This window comes from Lingula anatina, chromosome 8, assembly GCF_051362555.1.
Source record: "Lingula anatina isolate TDL-2025a chromosome 8, LinAna3.0, whole genome shotgun sequence".
NCBI classification, from domain to species: domain Eukaryota; kingdom Metazoa; phylum Brachiopoda; class Lingulata; order Lingulida; family Lingulidae; genus Lingula; species Lingula anatina.
In genome coordinates, this window is record NC_141774.1 from 10,970,348 (window position 1) to 10,992,114 (window position 21,767).

The 21,767-nt window shown below is 40.7% G+C and overlaps 1 protein-coding gene across 2 annotated transcripts in view; it reads right to left on the reverse strand.

The window, feature by feature from the left end:
- Positions 1 to 16,367, reverse strand: part of LOC106164535 (uncharacterized) — a 38,437-nt gene extending 22,070 nt beyond the window's left edge. The window contains exons 1-2 of one of the 2 annotated variants that reach the window (XM_087019144.1): positions 11,670 to 16,367; positions 3,232 to 3,330 (exon numbers count right to left, since the gene is read on the reverse strand). In XM_087019144.1, the coding sequence (XP_086875270.1) occupies positions 3,232 to 3,330; positions 11,670 to 14,570 (3,000 nt within the window). In that variant the 5' untranslated portion in view covers positions 14,571 to 16,367. The remainder of the gene's footprint in view (positions 1 to 3,231; positions 3,331 to 11,669) is intronic. The other variant, XM_087019145.1, reaches the window with a different exon arrangement.
- Positions 16,368 to 21,767: the final 5,400 nt, after the last annotated feature.

A 21,767-nucleotide genomic window follows, 5' to 3' on the forward strand; every position in this document is an offset into this window, starting at 1 on the left:
TCCAGATGTTGTCAATTTGTTGAGGGCATGTGTGTCAAAGAGACTAAGACAAAATAAAATGTATTTCGCTGTGGATGGTAGTATGTAAGTGGTAAAGACAGACTGAACAAAGCAGATGTACATGTACGATGTAAATAGGCTAACTTGGAAAACTGCGTGTATTGCATTCATTCCTGTAAGTAGTTATATAAAACCAGAGACACGCATGTATTTCGGCTAAGATGTTTTTTTCTGTTTTCGTTACATGTTTGACTCAACAAACACAGTGGCTGCAAAACGAGGTGCTTACTGAGTTAGAAAGCAAAGGGAGGCAACACAGGGTGTAGATTTGGGGGGGGGGGGAGGTGAGGCAGTGCAAGAAAAAGATGGTACAGATGGTGCTGATAGTCTCAAAAAATCATTTACAAGTACTTTTTAAAAATGTGTACTACAGAATACACTGCGAGACTCATCGTTGTTGCTTTTTCCTCTTTACAGTTGAAAAAAGTATCTGTCCTAAAAATGCAAAATTAAATGTAGACTTACTAGTACGTTTTTACATAACAGAATTTCCTCTTAATGTGTTTGTTCTAGTCGCGTTTGTACATGTTTTCATGGAATCTTTTGTTTGAATAATTTGGAGGCCCCCCGAGTTAACTAAGAAAGAGAAGTCAATGGACACACATTAACATACACAACATTAATAATGAGAAATGGACAGCGAGCGAAAGATCCACACCATTTTTTTAACTGTCACAATGCGAAATATTAAAGATACCAGATAAACTGATGAAGACACCCCATTGTTCCGACAATACCGTAGCAACGTTATAAGATGTTTCACATGTACAGCTTGTTTATTTCGCGCATCTGTAATTTATAACGAGGTTATTACTCACGTGAACTATGCCATACGGCCGAGAGGAGGTAGGAGGTAGGTAATCATAACCAAACAGACCTCATTGCCTGGAATCCTGGGATAGTCCAACCACTGACGCAACAAGGTCAAGTTCAGCCGAGCTTATGTCAGCCTAGTAACACGTGTTACTGTTAATTAGGGCGGCATGGTTACTGCTGTGGGTCATGTGACTGTGGTTAAACTACAATCACGTGGTATGCGCCTCGCTATCGATATCTTGAAAGCTAAAGGCTTTGTCAGAAAATGTTTCATATCGAGGTTGACGCTGTAACATATGCCTGTACACTAAAAAGGCAGAATGTGTCAGGATTTTTGTACAAAAAAATAAAATACAATAAATTAAAATGAAATAAAATTGTAATATCGGTCTTTGCTTCAGAGGATGGATTACATGATTTGGCAAAGTCTTCTGCTTTGTTTATCGAAGAAATATCCTAGCTATCTTCAATCCCCCTATTCTAGAAGTTTATTATAAGTAGTACATATCTCTCTCTACTACGTGAACAGTAAGATCTAAAAAGAGGAGCAATCTCCCAACACACCGCACTGAAAGGCGCAAAATGCCAGCAAACACACGGCTAGGCAGGCCACAACGCCAGTCAAAACACACGGCTAGGCAAAACCAACATGCCCTATTTGTGTGCAGAACGAATTGGTGGTTGGATGCGTGGAAGTTCAAATGGTCCTCTTCTGCATGGTGCTTGATATGAAGTTAGGTGGGCGTGCCAACCCTGACGAGGCATGCAACGCAATGTCTGCACTCCTCAAGAGGTTGACATTCAATCCTTGCAAACAACATATTCAAACAAACAACATCTTGTTTTCTACAGTTACAACAGGTCCACCTGGAAGAATGTTTGGATTTGTTTTTTTTTTCTTTGTACTTGGATCATGCATCAGTCTTTTTGTTTGGGTTTCAATAATCTAGATGATTTTTTTTATCATATGGATTATTAATCTGTTAATGTGGTTAGTCATGTACTAATATATTTATGTGCTGTTTAAGATGAAGCGTGTGTATGAAGGCAAGCAGTCGTTACTATGGGCGTATTAGGTGTCAGAACAGAATATCCGGAAATGCCAATTTTTATGAGGAGTGATTTCTATATTTTTGCTCCCTAAACGTTCCCCGAAATACCAAAATCGCTCAATTTGAGCGTAAAGTGTTCAAGTATTGGATATTCCCTCTACTTAAATTTCTGTTGGTGATATGTCTGTATGCAGATATAGTTCATTTCAATATAGAAACGTGCTTCAATTAGGCCACGTTAATTTGTTTCGATTAATTATGAAAACTAGACCACAAACAAACAAAACAGAGGTTAATACTTAGAGTTAACTGAGCACCTATATAAAAAACTGACTTCAAGCCGATGTGGTGTGTATATGCAACTGTGTACAAGGTGGATCCACGTACGCTTAGGGGTAATGGTCTATTTTACGAAGGGAAAAAATTTACACTAGCTTTGAATTTGGGGATTATGCTATTTTTGGGAGTTTATGCCACTGAGGGGAAAGAAGGTTAAAATCAAACTCACTGAGTCAACGACTACCTTTTTTCGAAAATAGAAATCTAAATAATGAAACATTTAAAGGTGAGTACGAGTTTTGTCTGTCTGTGTCGTCCGGCAGAATTCAAACTTTCAGGAAAACTGATGTCCACCTGGCTAATGTGCACAAACTCCACGGAGACTCTTGCTGAATGTAATCACATGAACATAATAACACGCCTCCTCTTGTGTCCAAAGTACGAGTATATAATCAGCAGCTTCTCTGTATAATTCTACTCATTGCTTTCAGTGAGAGTCCCCTTGGAGTTAGTGCCCACTAGCAAGTGGGCACTTACACATTCTGAACAGGCTCGATGCCAGTCATGTTTGCATATAGCGCCAGTGAGCAAGTTAATAGTAAATGTGCTACGTATGTGAAATCGACGCGTGAGCAACATGAGGGTGTCTGTATTTAGGCGCTATAAGTGGGCACAGTACTAGTGTACACACGAGTATAATATTTGTTTGTTTCTTGGCGTGTATATGGGTGTGCACAGGCATGAATGTAGATGCATATAAGGGAGGGAACGTATGTTGGACTGTTGATAGGAGTGATTTTATACAGCACTGTAGTTTGGATCACAGGGGGCGTCTCGATAGTCCGAAGGTTCATTGGTCCGAAAAGTGGTAACATTTTCATCGATTTTTTAATCAAGGGTTCATTGGTCCGAAGGTTCTATAGTGAATATTCGGACCAATGAACCTTCGGACTATTGCTACGGCCCCGGATCACAGATGTACTCGTACAACAGGCGAATTCTGAGAACGCAAGGTTGTACTTACCCGTTTGGGTTCTGGAGGAGGTAGGGCGTGGTCTTCACCCTCAGGGGATTGTCTTTTAGACCCCATGGCAGCATCCCCTGGGGATTTGTACGCAGCCAGCTATAATGCAAAGAACGAGATGGTTAATAAAGGTTTCGTCTTGAAGACGTGTACAGAGCAGAGAAGGCCAGTATGCACCAATATCATTGCTTATAGTTGGAATCTAAATAAAAATAAAAATCATTACGTAACCGCACTGATATCAGTGTTCAGTTTCATGTTGTTTACTATGAAAATAATATGTATACATAATAACGTGGGATATCAAACGTTCAGTATTATAATTACTACCTGAGAGGCAATCAGGCCCAAGCTTGATCAGTATATAGGCCTATCTACATATATTCAATTATGAAACATTTGCATTTACAAAGAACAAGGTATAACCACGGCATAACTCTGCCAGAGGACTAGAAATGTTTTCTATTGCTTCCCGCCCCCTTAATCTAATATAAAATCTCTCTCTGTCTTTTTTCTCTCTCTCGATCGTTATGTCATTAAATATATGTGCATTATACCATGCACGAATTGAAATAAAAATGCATATGGGATCCGTATAACGTACAGAATAAAGTTACCAGGGATCAATTGTTGTATGTCTAATTACTGTAGTTAGGCGTACAAATCACACGGATATCGACAAGTTGAGACCGACAGTTTCACCTTGAAATTGTTCACATCGGTAACAAGCACGTGGGGTGTCCTGTATCCCTGAGCCTATCCCCTAGATCAACCATGGATTCATATCCCCACTTAATATATGTATTACACTAACACGGAGACCAAGGGGCCGTTAACAATAAGTTTTGTCGACTTAGCTAATGCGCATCGACTCCACGTTGATTCTCTTTGTATGTAATCAGACTAACAGACTAACACATCTCCTGGCGTCGAGTAAAGAATACGGAGAAGCTGGGGACTACATGAGTACGTTGGAAACGACAGGGGGGTGTTGGTCTGTGAATCTGACTGCATTTAGCGAGAGTCTCCGTGGAGTTAATGCGCATTAGCTAGGTCGACAAAATTCATTGCGAGCGGCCCCTAAGAATAATTGATCCTATCAACCACATTCAACTTGTTCACCTGTTCTGCGAGAAATGTACTTTCTTGAAAGCACGTGTTTTTAATACTTTTCTCTATCGCCAATTAAGCCTGGCGTTGAAGAAGGTTTTCCCAGGCTAACCATACAGGCAAAGTAAAATAATAGTTGCACAGTTGTTGATAATCCAACGATTTTATGTAATATCAACTCCGTTGGCAGAACTCCTAGTAAGTCGATCAATGGGGCCATTCGCCCGTATCGACTTCAAGAAAAAAACCAAGCGGGAAAGAACTTAAAGTACAAACAAGAAAGAAACACTAACTGCAGCGCGTGGTGCTAGTCTCAGGTGGTTCATTAGACGGGGGAGTCTTAAGGGAAAAAGGCAAGCTGTTATCCCGGAGTCAATGTTGGTCCGGGGTCAGCACAGGTCACCGTGTGTTTGTACAATCCTGGGGTCTAAGTACTCAGAATCTACCCAGACACTTGACGTAATGTGTTAATGGAATAGAGCCCGGTGGGTAACTGTAATCTCAATTAGACCACGTCTACGCCGGGTACCTGGCCAGGAAACATCCGGGAATAAAACTCAACGGGAAGTTGCCTCATTGCATGACCTCTCGGGATGAGAATCAAAATGGCGCCTTTGAACAACGTGACCCATTGCCTTTGACATTTCCGGCCATGGCTTGATCAGTTGGGCTCCCAGGCCCTAAACACTAACATTCTATAGGCACTATATACCTGTACTATATAATAATTCAGGTGCTCTAGACTGCCGTTCAGGTACTTAGACTCATAGAGTTTGTAAAATGTTTGAAATTCCAATGCCTAACCGGTGTTATTCGCTGGGACTTGGACCACGCTGAGCACCAACACAATAGTGTACACGTACTAAGTAGAGGAATCACATATACTACAGTGTATATAGTGTATGATAATACAACGAAACTATATCCTATAAGATAATACAACTTTAATACTAGACAAGACAAGATGTTACATGTACATACTATGATAAAACTACTAATACTTCGGTACTAATTATTTTATAATACAAGTAATATACAATATGCGGTATGATAATACAGCTAATATACCATATGATTATACAACTAGTATACTGTATGCTTGGTGATAACTAATTTACTATATACATTGCAATTTGTGTAATGATAATGAAACTAATATACTTTATTGCTTGGTGACAGATTGCTTTAAGTTAGACCTGATTGGACGTTGAACAAGTCATTTCACGTAAATATAACAGCACGGGGAATACTCGAATCATTGATCAGAAACGAGTCCACTTTCAAAGCACAATCATTTGCCAGCAAGTTTACCTAAAAGCATGATAATAATAAATAAATAAATAAATAAATAAATAAATAAATAAATAATCTAAAAAAGAAAATAATAATAATAAAATAATAAAAAAGAAAACAAACACCTTCTATGGAGCTGTTGCTTCTATGTTGTGTTTGAACGTCAATTTTATGTTGATTAAATTTTTGAAAATGCCACTCTGGGTGCTTGTTCATTAAATATGTTCAGCTGACTAAAACTGTGCCTAAGTACACCATTTGCTCTGCACCCAGGTAAGTGTTTCATTACCGGTAGATGCGCAATATGTTCAGAACAGCAACCTCGAGCCATTTATTCTCCGTGGTATAAATAATGCAGCAACGGAAATGCCAACTCGGCGGCTGGTATATGTTGAAGCATCTGGCAGAACATAACATATCAGCTCCCATAACTATTCGAGTGAATGATTACATTCCTGTTTCCGCAAATCAATCATTGTATATGTAACATTATCTATATAGCATGTAATATTCAAGCCTGTTGCGTTGGTATGGTTAATAATCATATAAAACATATGGATGTCACATGAAACATTACATAAGATACTGTTCATGTGAATTTTGCTTATTAAGTGTATACCACCTATTGCCTAAAAGTGTATATGGTTTACCAGTGCTATATCCTAATGAGAAAAAGGCGTACATACACTAAACGCACGATACCTTCCGATGGGAAAAGTTCATAGAGTCATAAACATTGAGAACATATCCAAACTCAGTTACAGGTTTCTTGCTCATATAAATCTCAAGATTAGCAATTAAGTTCAACACGAGGTTGAGTTTTTTTTGCACTCTGCTGTCTATGAACATCCTTTGTAAAGTCATTTTAGTAACACATGAGCGTTAGAATGAAATAAGATTAGTCAATATAGGCGATGATCAGAGTAGGCCTCTCAATCCCAATAATTAGGTATTGTCGTGCTTTTAAATCTGAAAAAAAAGGGCGTCACTGCTCAACCAACAGTTAAGTATATATTATAATGTACACCGAAATCTAACTAACAGAAACACAATATTATCATGAGCTCTTTAATATATTGTATATGAATGGACACCGTCAACGAGGCGATACCATAATGGCTCATACACAATGCAAAGGATAAACAAAAACATGAAGCTTCTGCCAGGGTCGCCCTTTATTGCAACCAAGCCGAGAATTTCATTCCTATCTCTATATCTTAAAAGATGTTGCCAGGAAAATGCATTCCTCACTACCTAATAACCAACTCATTAGATCCATTTACCACTCTCGAGGTGTTAATCAATTCCACGGGAAATTGTACCCTCCAGAAACGCAATATGTCCCCCGAAAACAATTATCCACTCCACAAACAGGTGCACGCTTTCCAATAACGTACCACTAGACAGTGTGGTGTTTTATCAGGCTCTCACGCGCCGCGAAAGGAACTGCCGCGAGTTTATTAATCACTGGGTCAATTTTATTTATCTATTCTCTTTTTAATATAAGGATTCGTTAATATCTTATGTGCGCCTGAATTAAAAGCAGGCGTATAAATGTCAGGTGTTGTTTAAGCGAAATAGGTAGCCTCCCAGCTGTTCAAGACTTGTTTAACCAAGTTCCATTCGGTAGATTGGATGCTTCGACAGGTGAGCTACAGCTGAGAGAATATTAATGCCGTGATTAGCGACCACTATGTTTAGTCTATTCTGGTGAGAGACGCAAGCGTGTGCTGGTCTGGTTTTAGCTACACACCTTAAGCTCGAGAGATGGTTCTCTTTACTGAAATTATGTTAGTCAGAGTAAGACATTTTGAATAACAAAAAACTGCCTGTTTTTCTGGAAATGGAATTGTTAAGCCTTTACTGAAAATTGGCGTTACACCAGCTTTTATAAGAAAAATAGAAAAAAATCAGTCGTACAACAGAAAACAAATAAAATCTTAACTCAATGAAAATAATTGATATAAGGAAAATTAAAGAAAAACACAAAATGGACCAGACAAAGACTAAAACGGAAAGAAAGAAAAAATCAAATAGAAATAAATAAAATATTGAGTTAACAAGTAGGTAATTAACCACTACTTCATTTGTCGATAATTTTGCCAATTAATCCCGAGACTTCAATAAGTAATAGATGACTAACGTCACTCCCTATCTACTTTAGGCATATATGAATCGACGAACCGTGTCCGTAGATATGGAGGCACGGCTGGGAGCATAGGAATGTTAAAACAGCACGAACCTGGCCAGCCATAACTCAATGTTTGCTTTAAGCTTGTTATTTAAGTCTTCGGTATTATTGCCAATATATAACGCCCAGAGTAAATATCATCCGTTATTCTTATGGAGCTATGAAACTGCAAAAAATCACTCGCGACCTTTATTTTCTGGGTTATTCTGTGCTTTGTATTATCCATGTATTTCATTGATTAAACGTGTTTTGACAGATTTTATTCATATTTCTGATCCTTTGTTAAAAGTACCATTTAGCCGGTGCGCTGTATACATGAGATGGGAGGCACTCAATAGAAAAGCATGCTCATGATCAATTCTGTATTGGTGTTATACAATGCTGCTCTAAGTCAACTATGAAGTGTTGGCCTTAGTCAAGGATAAAATGACTATAAGTTTCGCTGCTGGCTTTCCCACACTCTCTCAATATAATCCGGTCTCTTTTCAAACTGCCATACTGGGAACGAAATGGGGATTAATTTTTTCGGTCTGTTTGGAATCTGCAGAACGTCTGCCCTTATGCTTTGGTATAATAATAATAATAATAATAATAATAATAATAATAATAATAATAATAATAATAATAATGGGTTCGTGTACTTGCTATGAATTCAATGACCTAGCAGTTACATAATACTATTAAAAACAAATATTAATCATCAATGAATATTATATGTACCTATTCAACTTGAAAACGATTTACAGACTCCCTACGGGCGATCCGTATAGCAATAAACTGTGCCGTCAAAGCTAATATTACAAAGTTCCTCAATGTGCAGGACTGGTGAAGTCCTGTGGCAGTTACATATGCTACGAGCGTATAAAACTTCATTCACGGCTGGACATTCTGATCTGCTGTTTACACGAGCACCTTGCACGCTTGCTACACGTGTGGCAGTGCCGCGTAACCAGCTGTATGTACACGGATTAAGATGGAATATTGTGACTTTGACATAAAAAGGATCGTCCCATGTATATACATCATGCATGGGATCTTTGGCGTCCAGACCCAAATAGTCTAGATTTCCGTATGATAGATGGATGACACATATAACAAGATACTGCAGTAATTAATCAACACTGGAGAAAAGACTACAGAAATCTCAAAGAGAAAATAAGCTCAGTTCTTAAAGATTTCCTTTACGGGATTTTCGCGTTAAATGTAATTTCCCTTGAGAAAAATGACATATTCTGCTACTTTGAAACCATTGCTCGGCCTATTCCTGCACTTGGATTCGAAATTTTATACCATTCCTAATTAAATAATTTAGTTTAAAATGTCTGACCAGTCTTCTTGACATTTCGAAAGGAAATACGGACATCACGTTCCTTTTATTTGAGGGGTTTGATCATTTTTAAGGCCTCATTTGGGACACATAAGTTGCTTTGCAAGATATTAAGACAAAAATACGACTTCGTGACCTTTCGAAATTCGCATAGTATCCTTTCATATTATATCAAAATAAAGTGCATGAACCCTAGGCATGAGAAGCGATTCCATCCTCCAATATGTGACAACAAAAATTTTACCATGATCGAGTAAAAGGACAACTCCGTTTCGAAGCTTTTATACAGCACTTAGCTGCCCACTTAGGCGTTCAGTTCAGTGTGGCTATAACGTACATTAACCAAGAGTAACCGCCATAAAATCGTTATTAAATGACCGATAGGCATCGAAGCTTGGTACTGATATTACTGTATTTACGTGCATTAATTTTGACACTCATCTCTCTCTCTCTCTCTCTCTCTCTCTCTCACACACATTCACACACACACAATGAGAGTGCGGTTATATTGAAAAAAAAAAACGTATTAGCTGATTACTTCCTGAATCATATCGGCATAAAAGGCAAATAATCCATTTCTGAAACACACGGAGCAACGTCAGTGCATTGTGCCTTTCAAAAGTTCACGAGTCCCGGGAATAGCTCTCGCCTTTTGGGGTTTTGTAAATACGTGTTGCACAACGCCAGGTATCTCCAACTATCCATCATTAGTCTTAAATCGGGTTCCGCGATGCTAAACATAAGTGAGGAACACACGGTATAACCATACTCCCTGCGGCCAATCAAGACCAAGTCTACATTTGTACTAGGACCCAGTGTATTGGATCCCAGATTAATGTGAGTTTTCAAGCTCTCAGGTGGATCCCCATCCACTACATGTAATATCAGTGTATAATAATAAACTTCACACGCCTGAGGGGGTTTGGTGTGCAATAACAAAGACACAGTTTCGAGACGTTCAATGAGAGCAGGTTTCGAAACATTGCATTAATGGCCATTTGTCACTTGGTTCCTGAACAAATCAATTTGCGAAAGCATTGATATTAAGATATACTGTGACCGACTTCACGTCATTTCACTTCCAATTTATCTGATACTGAACTCAAATGCTTTTGAGTGTGACTTCGTACAATGATAACAAGCCTACGGACACGGCATCAATATTGCAACTGTCATTGTGATTTGAAGAGAGATTAATATGAAGCTAGCTGTGACCGTGAGATAAAGGAGCTTACAAGAGGTGGGAACAATGCAGGTGTCCGTCCTTGTCTTTATTATACCTGGACAAGATTCCAAGATTCTATGAGATTCTACAAGATTCTGAGATCTCTGCCTTATTCTTCAAATGACACCTATTGACTTTAAACACAGCGATAACAATAGTTTCAGGATCTAAACAATGTGTCTTACGGATAGCACAGCTGAGATCACCACTGACTAACATCTAGCCTTCCCCATCTCATGTTACTCTTGGGTTCCTTACGTGCGAGGTAGAATAATAGTTTCAGGATCGAAACTGTGTTTACGAAAAGATGATGAGGTTGAACTAACAGTTTTAATAAAACCTGACTATTCCCGAGCGATTAAAGAGAGAGAGAGATTGATTGATTGATTGAGGGAGAGGCAGACTGTTAAAGACAATGAAAGTTGAAGGTTTGATAAGATTTTCAACATTGGATTCGTATTGTTGGAAATGTGTGCGTTAGTTAGTTACGTTACGTTTATTAGATATACAAAATTCGAATAACCTCGATGTCATGAAATTGCCAAACGTCCAATCTTTAAATCGAAGATAAATAATGTACTCATAATGTAGGCCCTATGTATCTACCTGGAACTAGAACCATATCTATACACTAATGTATATGTGTTTGTGGCGGAGGGGTGGGGGGGGGGGGGGAGGTGACAGGTAATATGAACACTGGTCGAAGAATCAAGCTTAGAATACATATTGTTTCTTCACTATGTACTGGAACTGTACACATTTACCAGTCCAATATACCGTCTGTTGAATCACTATTTCTAGCTAACAGCTTCTTTAAGTGGGCACTCGGTGCTTGGACACAGAATAGAGCACACCGGATTAATGGCACAATTCTTAATGCTTCTTCAAGTTGACGTTATTGAACGAAATAATGTATACCCTAAATTAGCCAATATCAAAGAGCAGTGAAGGATATTCATAAAGAACGAAGGTGTAATGGTTTTAACCTGTTTGTTCTGTATGAATACAGTGTTGGCTCTCTTTTCCTGTATCGGTGGCTAATTGATTGATATTGGCAAATTGCACACACTTGTTCAACTTTACTTTTTCAGAAAACTTACTGTTAGCCTAGGCTATTGGCACCTTGCCATTGCTTCAACCAAACAAGATGGAGGCAGAATATTAGGTTAGATGAATGAAATCGCGGTAAAGATTTAAACATTTTTTAAACATGAAACGAAATAATTGCAATAAAATTAACAAGAAAAGAAATAAATACTGAAATATTCACAAAGTGGTAAACGGGTACTCACCTCCTGCGTTAGTCGTTTGGTTTCTTTTTCTGACAGCAACAACCTGTTGGCGTATTCTCGTATCTGCTCTCGGTATTTCTCGTTCTCTTCCTCATATCTCGTTCGTCTCTCCTCAACCAGTTCAAGTTCCTCGTTGAGGCGAATTGAAACTTCCTTCGCACAGTTCAACTCCTCCTCAAGTTCCCGGATGTGTTGTAAATCCTCCGCACTCTGATACTGACTCTCTAACGAACGTATACGCTCCTCGTACATCTGTTTATCAGCCTCGATCTGGTCATTCTTACGCTCCGACTTTCGCAGCTTGAACTGCAGGATGCGGCAATTTTTGGCGGCAATTTCGAGTTCTCGTTGTAACTCCTGTAATTCGACGGACTCCTCCTCACGGAACTGGTCGTGAATCTCGTCCATTTCCATTTTCATCTCCTCCATTTCCTCCTTCAATATGGCGTTCTCCTCTCTGAGTTTACTGACCTCTGTGTCGCCATCACTTCCCGTATTCTTGGCCGCCATTTCGCTGTACTTCGTTTCCAATTCCTGTAGTTTTTCTGTCAGCTCCTTGTTACTCCTTTCCAGATTTGAACTGAGCTCTTCGGCGGATTTTATACGACCATTAAGGGAGTCTATATCCTTTTGTAATTCAGCAATTTGTTTAGTGTGTTTAGCTTTTTCGCTAGACCGCTCTTCTTCTACTTTTTTCGTAGAATCTGTTGCAGCTTTAAGCTGCTGTTTTAGTTTTATTACCTCTTGATTGTGTTTCTTATTTTCTTCTTGTGCTTCTTTCAGAGATTTATCAATTCTTTCTTTTTCTTTTTCTGCGCGGTTCTTTGCCTCATCTGTGGCAGTTTTAAGTTGCGATGTAAGAGCAGATATTTCGTTCTTAAGTTTTTTCACTTCGAGTGATTCCTTCTCGGCCTGTAACTTTTTCTGTGAATTTTCCGATGTTTTTAGCTGAATTTCTGCGGATTTTAGCTGAATGTGTAGCTCGTCTACTTCCTTTTGGAGTTTCCGCTTGTCATCTTGTAAAACACGGGACGACTCGCAAAGTTTTTCCTTTTCCTTCTCTGTTTTTTTCTTGTCTTCTTCAGCGGCCGTCAATTTACGTTCATGTTCTTCTCCTTCCTTTTTAAGTCGCTTTGTTTCCTCCTCCAATTCGCCAACGGTGACAAGATATTCTTTCTCCGCTTTTTTCTTTGAATCCTCAGCTTGTTTGATCTGATTTTGTAAGTCTTCTACGAGCTTCTTTTGTTTTGTAGACTCTTCTCGTGCTTGTGTGTCGGCAACTTGGCGCTCCTTTTCAATCTTTTTCTTTGAATCTTCTGTTATTTTTAATTGAGACTTAAACTTTTCAACGTCTTTCTTCAGCGTCTTGTTTTCTTCCTCCAACTTCTTAAGAGCGTCGGATGGTGGCGGGGGATCTGTTTGAGACGCCGCCGCCTTTGTTTCATGATGTACCTTCTCGGTTGATATCCGTTCTGTTTTAGTAATTTGCTTTTGATTTTCGAGGACAGTTTTTGGTGACGATGGCGATTTCTTGCCCAGTTTATCTTGACCTGTCGTTTTAGCTGCAGGGCGACCCTTCACAGGCGATTCCAAAGACCTGTCAGGAGATTTCCGTAGCAACTGCTGCCCAAACGGTTTCACTGATAGCGTGTCCTTGGGAGACTCGGGTGTTTTCGTACCACTGCTACCGGTTAATTTCTTGCCGTTTTTATCCTTCTCAGTTGTTGTTGTTGTCGATGATTTAGTATCTGGCGCTTTCTTGGCACCGTTAGAGATACCCTGGCCGTTAACGGCTTTCGTTTCAGGTGTGGTCTTCTCCTTTGAAGATTTACGTAAACCGAAGGACGGAACGCGCTCGACTTTGCCTCCCCTGGGGAGTTCTCCCGGAAACCTATCTCCCTTAATTAGTCCCTTCGAAGCACCTTCTTCCACGGGACTTTTCTTTCCTATCCCGGGAGAAGGCGTCCCTCCTTCCTTGAGGCTGGAGGAACCAGGCGACCGGTCCTCACTTTGCGCGAGAGACGGCCATGTTGTGTTTGCGACACCTGCCCTACCCGCAGCAGTGGCAGACGATAGCGGTGGTTTCGACGGAGAATCAGAGGATTTATCTTTAGTGAATCCACTGGTATGTGCCTTCAGCTCAGATTTCCTCTCCGTTTCAGAAATAGGTTTACCCTTTGCGTCTAGTTTACTTTTTCCAGCACCTCCCGGAACGCTTGCTTTGCCCGCAGTTATTAATTGACCGGGACCTGCTGGTACACCTGTGGCTGCGGATCCTTTACTTCCTGCTGGCATGATGCTGCTCTCACCTGTCCGCGCGTTATTAATACCACGAAACAGTTTTAACTTGTCCCGGAAGGACTTTGGACTCTCACCCGGAGATGTATCACCGTCGTCTTTGTCGTCCGCTTCTGAATCTCCATGTAATTTCTCTGAATCTTTGACATCGTTTTGTTTACCTGTTGCCGCGGTAGGTGTCGCGTTTTCCTGTTTGTCACCAGCGGCTTTATTTGCGTCAGGTGTGATTTTTTTAAAGCGTTCCAAGCGGGCCGCGACGGCGCCAGCTGTCCCTTTCACCTTTGGCTTAGCGTCTCCCGCTGTTGTCGCAGCGTCCTTGTTAGAGTCATCCTTTTTATCGGTTTCCAATAGCTTCGTGAATCCTCTCCTCTGAACTATAGACTGAACTGATTTCCCGACGTCCTTCGTCGAATCTGCCGCTTTTCCATCTTTTCCAGCCGCCACCTCGGCCTGCTGTTGTTTAGCGTGCTTCTCGGCCTCTTGCCTTTCATGTTCTTCTTTTGTTAAAAAGCAGTTTCTGCAGATGTGTGGCTTCCACGCTGACGGCTCGAAACCCTCGCACGGCTCAAAGTCTTCTAACTCGTCCTCCGATGAACTCATCATCACGAAGCCGTACGTACGGTTATTAAATGCCTCCCAATATCGATCGTAGTAATTCCAGCGGCTGTTTGTGTGTATGTGTGTTTGTATGTATACGGTCTCACTACGCGCCGGGATATCTCACTGTCTTCCGTGTTATCATGGGAGACTTAACATACACTGACCGATTTAATTGCTCTTGGTCAGCCACGTACACGTTTAAATGAAGAAAAAACTGCTTAAATAATGTCGAAAAACAACAGGAAAGCAGCCTCCAATACTTCTAAAGTTTACAGCGATCCGTCCCTAAACGTAGCCTCCTGGAGAAAAATGATTAAATCCAACAGCGAATATTAGGCAAATCCGTGCTTATGGGTGAGGCTTAGCGAGTGTACATCTTTATCCTCTGGACTATTTCAATCTTATGCGTAACGGCTTTCTCATATACCCGCACCTTCCCACTATTCACCGTGCCAAATACTGTGAATCAGCCCAATATTATCAACACTTGAAGTCTGTCTCGAATTTTCCGCGCGCTGCCGAATCTGTGCTGATAGCAAACTTAATAGTTCCCCTGCCGACCATTGTTTTCTCTAGGCCAGGTGAGAAAAGGCGGCCTGCACGTCCACCTGAGCGTTCCAGTGCACAAGTTTACAACACATCTCAGGCACTTGGTTGCCTCTCCTTCCCCATTGCTCTCTCTCACCGCGGTCGTTACTTTCACTCAAACTATGCCTGTAATCCCAGACACTTGGAATACACCTTCCCGCGGCACCTGACGCTGAAGCTGCTATATGTAACGTGATATCCCCCGTGCTTTCTTGTTTTGGAGGTCACGGCAGCTGGGTATGGGGGTGGTAATAAGGCATTGGTCACTCAGTGCTTTCTTTTTATCACAAGGAAACTGTGGGGGGTTTGAAACGTTTTATTTAGTTTGCTCCCTCCCCTTTTTGTTTATAATTTGTCTGTGATTCGCGTTCCTATGTGTATGCAGTTTCAGAAATGAGAAATGGGCGGATTCGGCGCCTGGAAGGCACCTGGCAAGTCGTCTGCTGTAATAACACGCAGGTGATTAATTGCATGCACCGTTCACGCCGTAGAAACGTCTACAAAAGTATCATCTGAGTAGAAGCCGTACATATCTTAAGGGTCATTGCTTCGCGGGTGCCCTGGGCGTTTGTTTCGCGCTGGACTCCGTGACCCCTCTGACAAACTGTTTCACCTTTCAGTCCCTCTCCGCGTTCCACCTTCCACCACACGTAACTTGATGGGTTTCCAGAGAGCGCGTTGCCCGCGTGGAGATAACTTTACCTTGGTTTCAGACGGAATTGGGTCATCTTTCCGTTTCCCCGGAGAACGCGAATTTCCAGCACTGGGAGCGTACGCAGCCAACAGGTCACAGAAGGTGTGGAGAAAGTTCATATATAAAAAGATTGTGTTTTTCTCCGTTACAGGTCGGTAGACCCGCTACGCGACAGCCAGCTCCGCGGGAATAATTCCTAGAAATAGGCCTTGCAGCACCAACAATATTGCTCACCACATTGAACAGTATAAAAATCCCTCCTCCTAAGTAAACACGAACGCGGGCCAGAAGATTAGCCGCTCTGGCCATATAGGGAACGCGCCGTGGAGTAACATGATAGCAGACGATGATGAAAGAAAGCGGCAGACGATTCATACAGGTTAAGAACGCACCAGGAACAATCTCAGAGGAGGAGTGACTAAGAATTACAAAATATGAAGAAATCTCAACCGCAGCAGTGTTTTATATTCCTCAGTTCAATTTCCGTCAATGGGAAATAAGAGCGAGCGGACTTGGACTTAATTGTACGTGGAGTTTCAATGATGTGGTCACTCCAACCATTGTGTCCGCAACGTCCATCATCTGCGTGCGTAATGACATTTAATTATGCGAAAGGAACGCTAGCTGGCTCTTTATGTACACCGTGAGATGAAATAAGTTTTTTTGTGAAATATATGCCGGAAGGTAAAGGTGCAGAGGATAGCAATTAAGTAGTTTTTTAAGATGAGGATGTCATACACGGGCCACTGGCTTAATAAAAATGAACAACCTACAACACAAGTCTTGTATTTGCGTGATATAAAATTAAAAACAAAAAGACAAAAACAGGTGACACGAGAGTGGTGTTATGCATCTGTTGAACAAACGAAAAAAATAATTAAATTACAGGTACGAATATCGGCACGTTTTTTTGCCCCCCCCGCCCCCTCCCTCATTCTTAAAACGGTACATGAAAGCCGAGAATATTGCGATGAATAATAGAATAGCTCTCTTCCCTTGGGGAGAACACGAAGTTGATTGATTTCATTTGCAGTAAATGTAGTATATCCATAATTCAAGATTTCTAGCTAAAGGAATTAAGCTGTAACATGAATATACCAGTACTATCAAGAATGCACGTGCTACTCTAGTTTGCCGCTATCAACGTGACAGTTTCTCCTCGTTCTGGATGACGTCAGTGTCTGTGTCCTAATTCTACATGACGACAATCTAAGAGTCTTCAATATACATGACGTCAGTCTAAGAGTCCTTATTCTACGCGCGTCTCTCTCCCGGTCTAGTAGATGGCACTGCACTCTGCAACGGACCAATTTATGGAGTCACGAAGCCAGTTTTGAGATTGCTGCGAAATTTGGCAGACAGTGGGGAAATACACTGTGTATATAACCCTGCACCTGTTTGTACATGTACTTGTGGTACATATATAGGACATTGTTTTTGCCAAGTACGGTGAGAGTTTATACGCGTGATAGACAAGCGAGTGCAGTGTAATGTGACATTAACCTCATAACCAGTTGCCAACTTTTCTGGTGATAGGTCCATAAGAGCAAAATGTGTTTTATATTGAGTACCTCTGCGCTACCTCTTGTTGCAGCTTGTGTGTCTGTGTGTTGTACAGAGGTTATCTATAATAAAGCCATTTTTGAATGTAATAAGTTATAGGTATAGAGGTTGAGATTGGTTGGACTGCTAGACTGAAGATATACATGTACATGTACAGTGACTGACTCAATATATTTGTCTTATAGGCGATTCACAACTTAGCGACAACAGACAGAGCATGGCATATTACTTCAGGGTGCAGCTCTGTCGAGGTTTGTAAGGGAATTTCTAAACAATTGTTTGCCATTTGCCAGAAAAGCAAAAAACTAGAAAAAGTGACAACTTTTGATCGAATAACGAAGACACAAAACGAAGGGATAAGCTTGCAAATGACCTAGACTCAGCGCGAAGAAAGTTGATTAAAGATTCAATTTAAGAAGCATTCCCATATTTTTCAATAATCTGCAAAATAAAAGTTTTCAAAGGAAATCAACTTTTTAAATGTTTTTTTTTTGTCATTTCATTATTGTTCTAATCATCATCATCAACAGCAATAAGCATCTGTGCTTAGTTGGCTAATTTAACTTAAAGCCTAGAATGCCCTCGGAGGAAATCTTTTGAAACATTTTTCTATTGCCACTGAGAATAACAAAACAGATTCCAGTGGTGGTGAGCGTGAAAAAAGAAAACATTAGTCAGCGAGGGGATATGTAAAAGGAATGCACTGCAATAGAAATTGCGCTAGAGGCACATTCAGACGCGATCTTTTTCACATCTAACACATTAAAGACAGTTCTACGGTCACTTGATCAGGTGCCGGCTGTTAGAGGAAAATGTAAGCCCTAGAATAAAAGAAAACCAACCACTGAGATCTTGTTTTCGCGTGAGCCTCTGCATATACATGAGCATGTAAGCGAAGCACAACTGTTATTTTCTACACTATGTCATGTTCCCCCACCCCGGCGCCACTCACCCCAACCTTGGGTTAAAGTCTGGACCATTTATTCTGCGTCTTTTCACTGTATGTTATAGTGAATCGTGTTTGCCTTGTGTTTGATGACATGCATACCAAATGCTACAGACCAAAATGCTTTAAGTAGCTAGAGGGTATCCACAAACGTTTGTGTCGAGAACGAAAATACCGCACTCTTTCCACTAGCTGAATTAAGGGATAAGGATACCATGCGCTTCTGCAAGGGAAAGATTCAAAAGAGCTTGGTATATGTATATTTATAGTACGTGACAAAACGGACGCAAATAGCACAGGTATGAACCTGACGCAGGTTGCCTTTTATTATAACCAGGTAGTTTTAATATTTTATTACATACAGTAGGCACGGATAATACTGTCCTCTTGTTTACTTCGGAGAGCAAAGAAGACGTAAAGACAAATGCAACATTTTAGTTACAGCTTTTATAACACGTATATATAGGTATAATTCTGCTTTAAATTTTTCGTAGTATAATTCAATATTTAAAGGCAGTTTGTAACTCGATGTTTCACATGGTGACTGAGATTTCCAGGATTTCACGTGGCGCCATGTGTAATCCCACGTTGCTGCTGATCGATGCTCAACAAATGATTGCGTCGTCAACGAAGAATAAGTATAGTCATGATGGGTATTATATTTTTATGGTTGACACCGTTTACAATTCACGAGAAGGCCCTGATGCTGGGACTGTAAAAAGCTAGATGCTGATACAATGTTCTGATGCACACACCATTGTTTTATACAGGTGTAGGTGCATATGAAGCACTTTCTCACTTAGTAAAATAAAAGTCAATACTTGTGGCGATTCCATCAAGGTTCTACGCGTATAACCATTGTTTCATTTGAAAGATGCCGTTTTGCCAGATTCATACGTACGGCACAAGTGTAGGCTAAGACTTAAACGTTTTCTGAAACACTTTAACCTGAGGAGACACCTCATTTCCAGTTTGCTCTCCCTATCTCTCCTTCTTTCTCTTACTCGTTGATTTTAAAATGTTGTGTCAAATTTGTCAGCATATGTTCGTCTATGAGCTATCTTAGACTTCAGCTTGCGGTCTCTTAGCCTGAAAGATCGGGGGTAAAACACAGTCAGCAGTACGTTGTATTAGTAGGCCAGGTGTTTGATATGGTACCTGTAGGCAGTAATGGATGGTCCAACAGCAATACTGTATAAGATCGGCGCAAAAAACTTATATCACAGTTAGGAGGTGATACTTATATCACTTCAGTAATCTCCACAACGGAACGCCCTTCCGTTGCCTTGGCGGCTCAGCGTTTTCGTCAGTCTTTTTGGTTCCTTCAGTTTTCCCTCCTCTGGAAGTTTTGCCTGTGTTTTTGCTACCTTTGTCTTTCTGAGGAGTGGTCTGCGCAGGCGCGGGCTCCTCTTCCGGATCCGGGGCATGTTCCTCAGGTGTCATAAAACAGTTTCTACACACGTTCTTTTTCCAGGCGCTAGGCTCGAATTTTTCACACGCCTTCGGCTGATCTGATTCTAGTTCCGGTTCCGGTTCGGGTTGAGTTACTTCCTGTATCTTTTCCTTTGCTTTAGCAGCCTCCCCATTGGCTTTTTGTGTGTCCTCATGCTTTGCTTTGCCGTTTTTCTTTTTTAGAGGGTCACCCCACGGACTCTTTTTCTCTGGAATTAAGTCTCTGTTTACCTGAAATTTCTTCTTTGGAGTGACCGCTTCGGTTTTCTTTTTCTTGTCCTCCTTTGGTTTCTCTTCCACCTGAACGGGCGCTGGCTCTGCCGGCTCGTGTTCGCTCTCAGGTTTGAAGCAAATGTTACACACCCCCTTTTTCCACGCGTGTGGCACATACTCAGAGCAAGCCCCCTCCTCTTCGTCCTGGGAGCTCATTTTTCTCTATAAAAGAGAGTTAATTCTGAGTCCAGCGTCTTTAAAAGCTATCAGGGACGTCCGAGAGAATTACCTGATACGAGGCCCAGTCCTGTTAATTCTCTGATGTTTTAATGACTGCCTCCAGGTGGGTAAATGGAGTTAGCGCGGGACGGATCCTCTCTCAAATATGAAATCTGTACACGTCTGGTCCTCGGTAATAAAGCTTAATATTGCACTCAGAGTGGTAAATATGGCGGAATATTTAGAACAGCTTTCAGTTCAGAGCTCCACTTCAAACCTGAATGCAATCCATAGCCAAGAACTAATGCTGCAGGTATGTCGACTATTTTTGGACGGGAGCTTTTCTGTAAAGGTCATGCCATTTGACGTCATCACTTTGCCGGCCTACACGCAGTTCCAAATTATTGTCCTTTACGAGAATTTAATCATCGCAAAAACTCGGCAAAATGAGATTTATAGCACTCGTCATTGGTTTGAAAAAGCACGTACCAGACCCCTCTAGAGGCAGACGACGGTTTCCATGCTGCTCGTCAGCTGCCTCTGTTTGATCCGCATTGCCATATACGGTAAGCGCGTACACATCACGGCCCACCTTGAAACATGAGAGGCGGCAGCAATGGATGAAAGAGGCAACGCACTCGGCTGCCAGAATTACGGACGGAGCGTTTGCACAGTTACAGCGCAAAGAAGTAGCTAATACAGTTCGAGGCTTTTGTGCAATGTTTAACATGAATTTTATCGCGAAAATAACTTGGTTTTTATTCATAAAACGAAGGAGACATAAGTAACTTTAAAGTGGTGTTACAAATAGTAAGAGAATTTTCTAACCATGTTATAATTTTGCGTATTTAACGTTCTTCAAAATACACGTATCTGACGTATGAGTATTACCTTGTCAATACCATCACTCTGAATAAAACTGGATACACCCTGTTTATTTTTTGGCGATACTTAATCTATGGCAAAAATAAATCAGCTGTTGCTGTTGTTATTCCCGGCGATAGCATTTAACCTTTGATAAACCACTTCCTTACCTCTCCACATGAAAGCTATGTGGCACGTGCACCAGGTAAAAAAGCTTGAAGAAATACTACACGGAGATGGAATGTGTTTTATATAAAAGCAAACCCTTTGCATTATACAAGTCCAATGTCTAGCTATAAATGCTTTTGGGTTTATCTCCTTCGATCGTCTTTTTGGCACTTTTTACATGTATATGTCAGTATTTACATGTATGTGTTTATTGATTTTTTGTCACATTTAGGTGGTGTTCCTTCTTTTCACCGATGGTGCTTGTATGTGCTTATATTCCGGAAAAAAATCCTATCACAAGAAGGAACATAAAACGTTCGGTTAGTTTCAGCACGTCGAAGAGATTTTTCTTAATGTAAGCAGACTAGAGTTTAACCTATATTTAAAGCACATGAGCGTGACTAATCTGCAGTAGTTTTTAGACCAAGCGAAAGCCAGTGAATCATTTCACAAACTACAAACCTTGAATGCTAGCTTTACAACCATTCAAAAC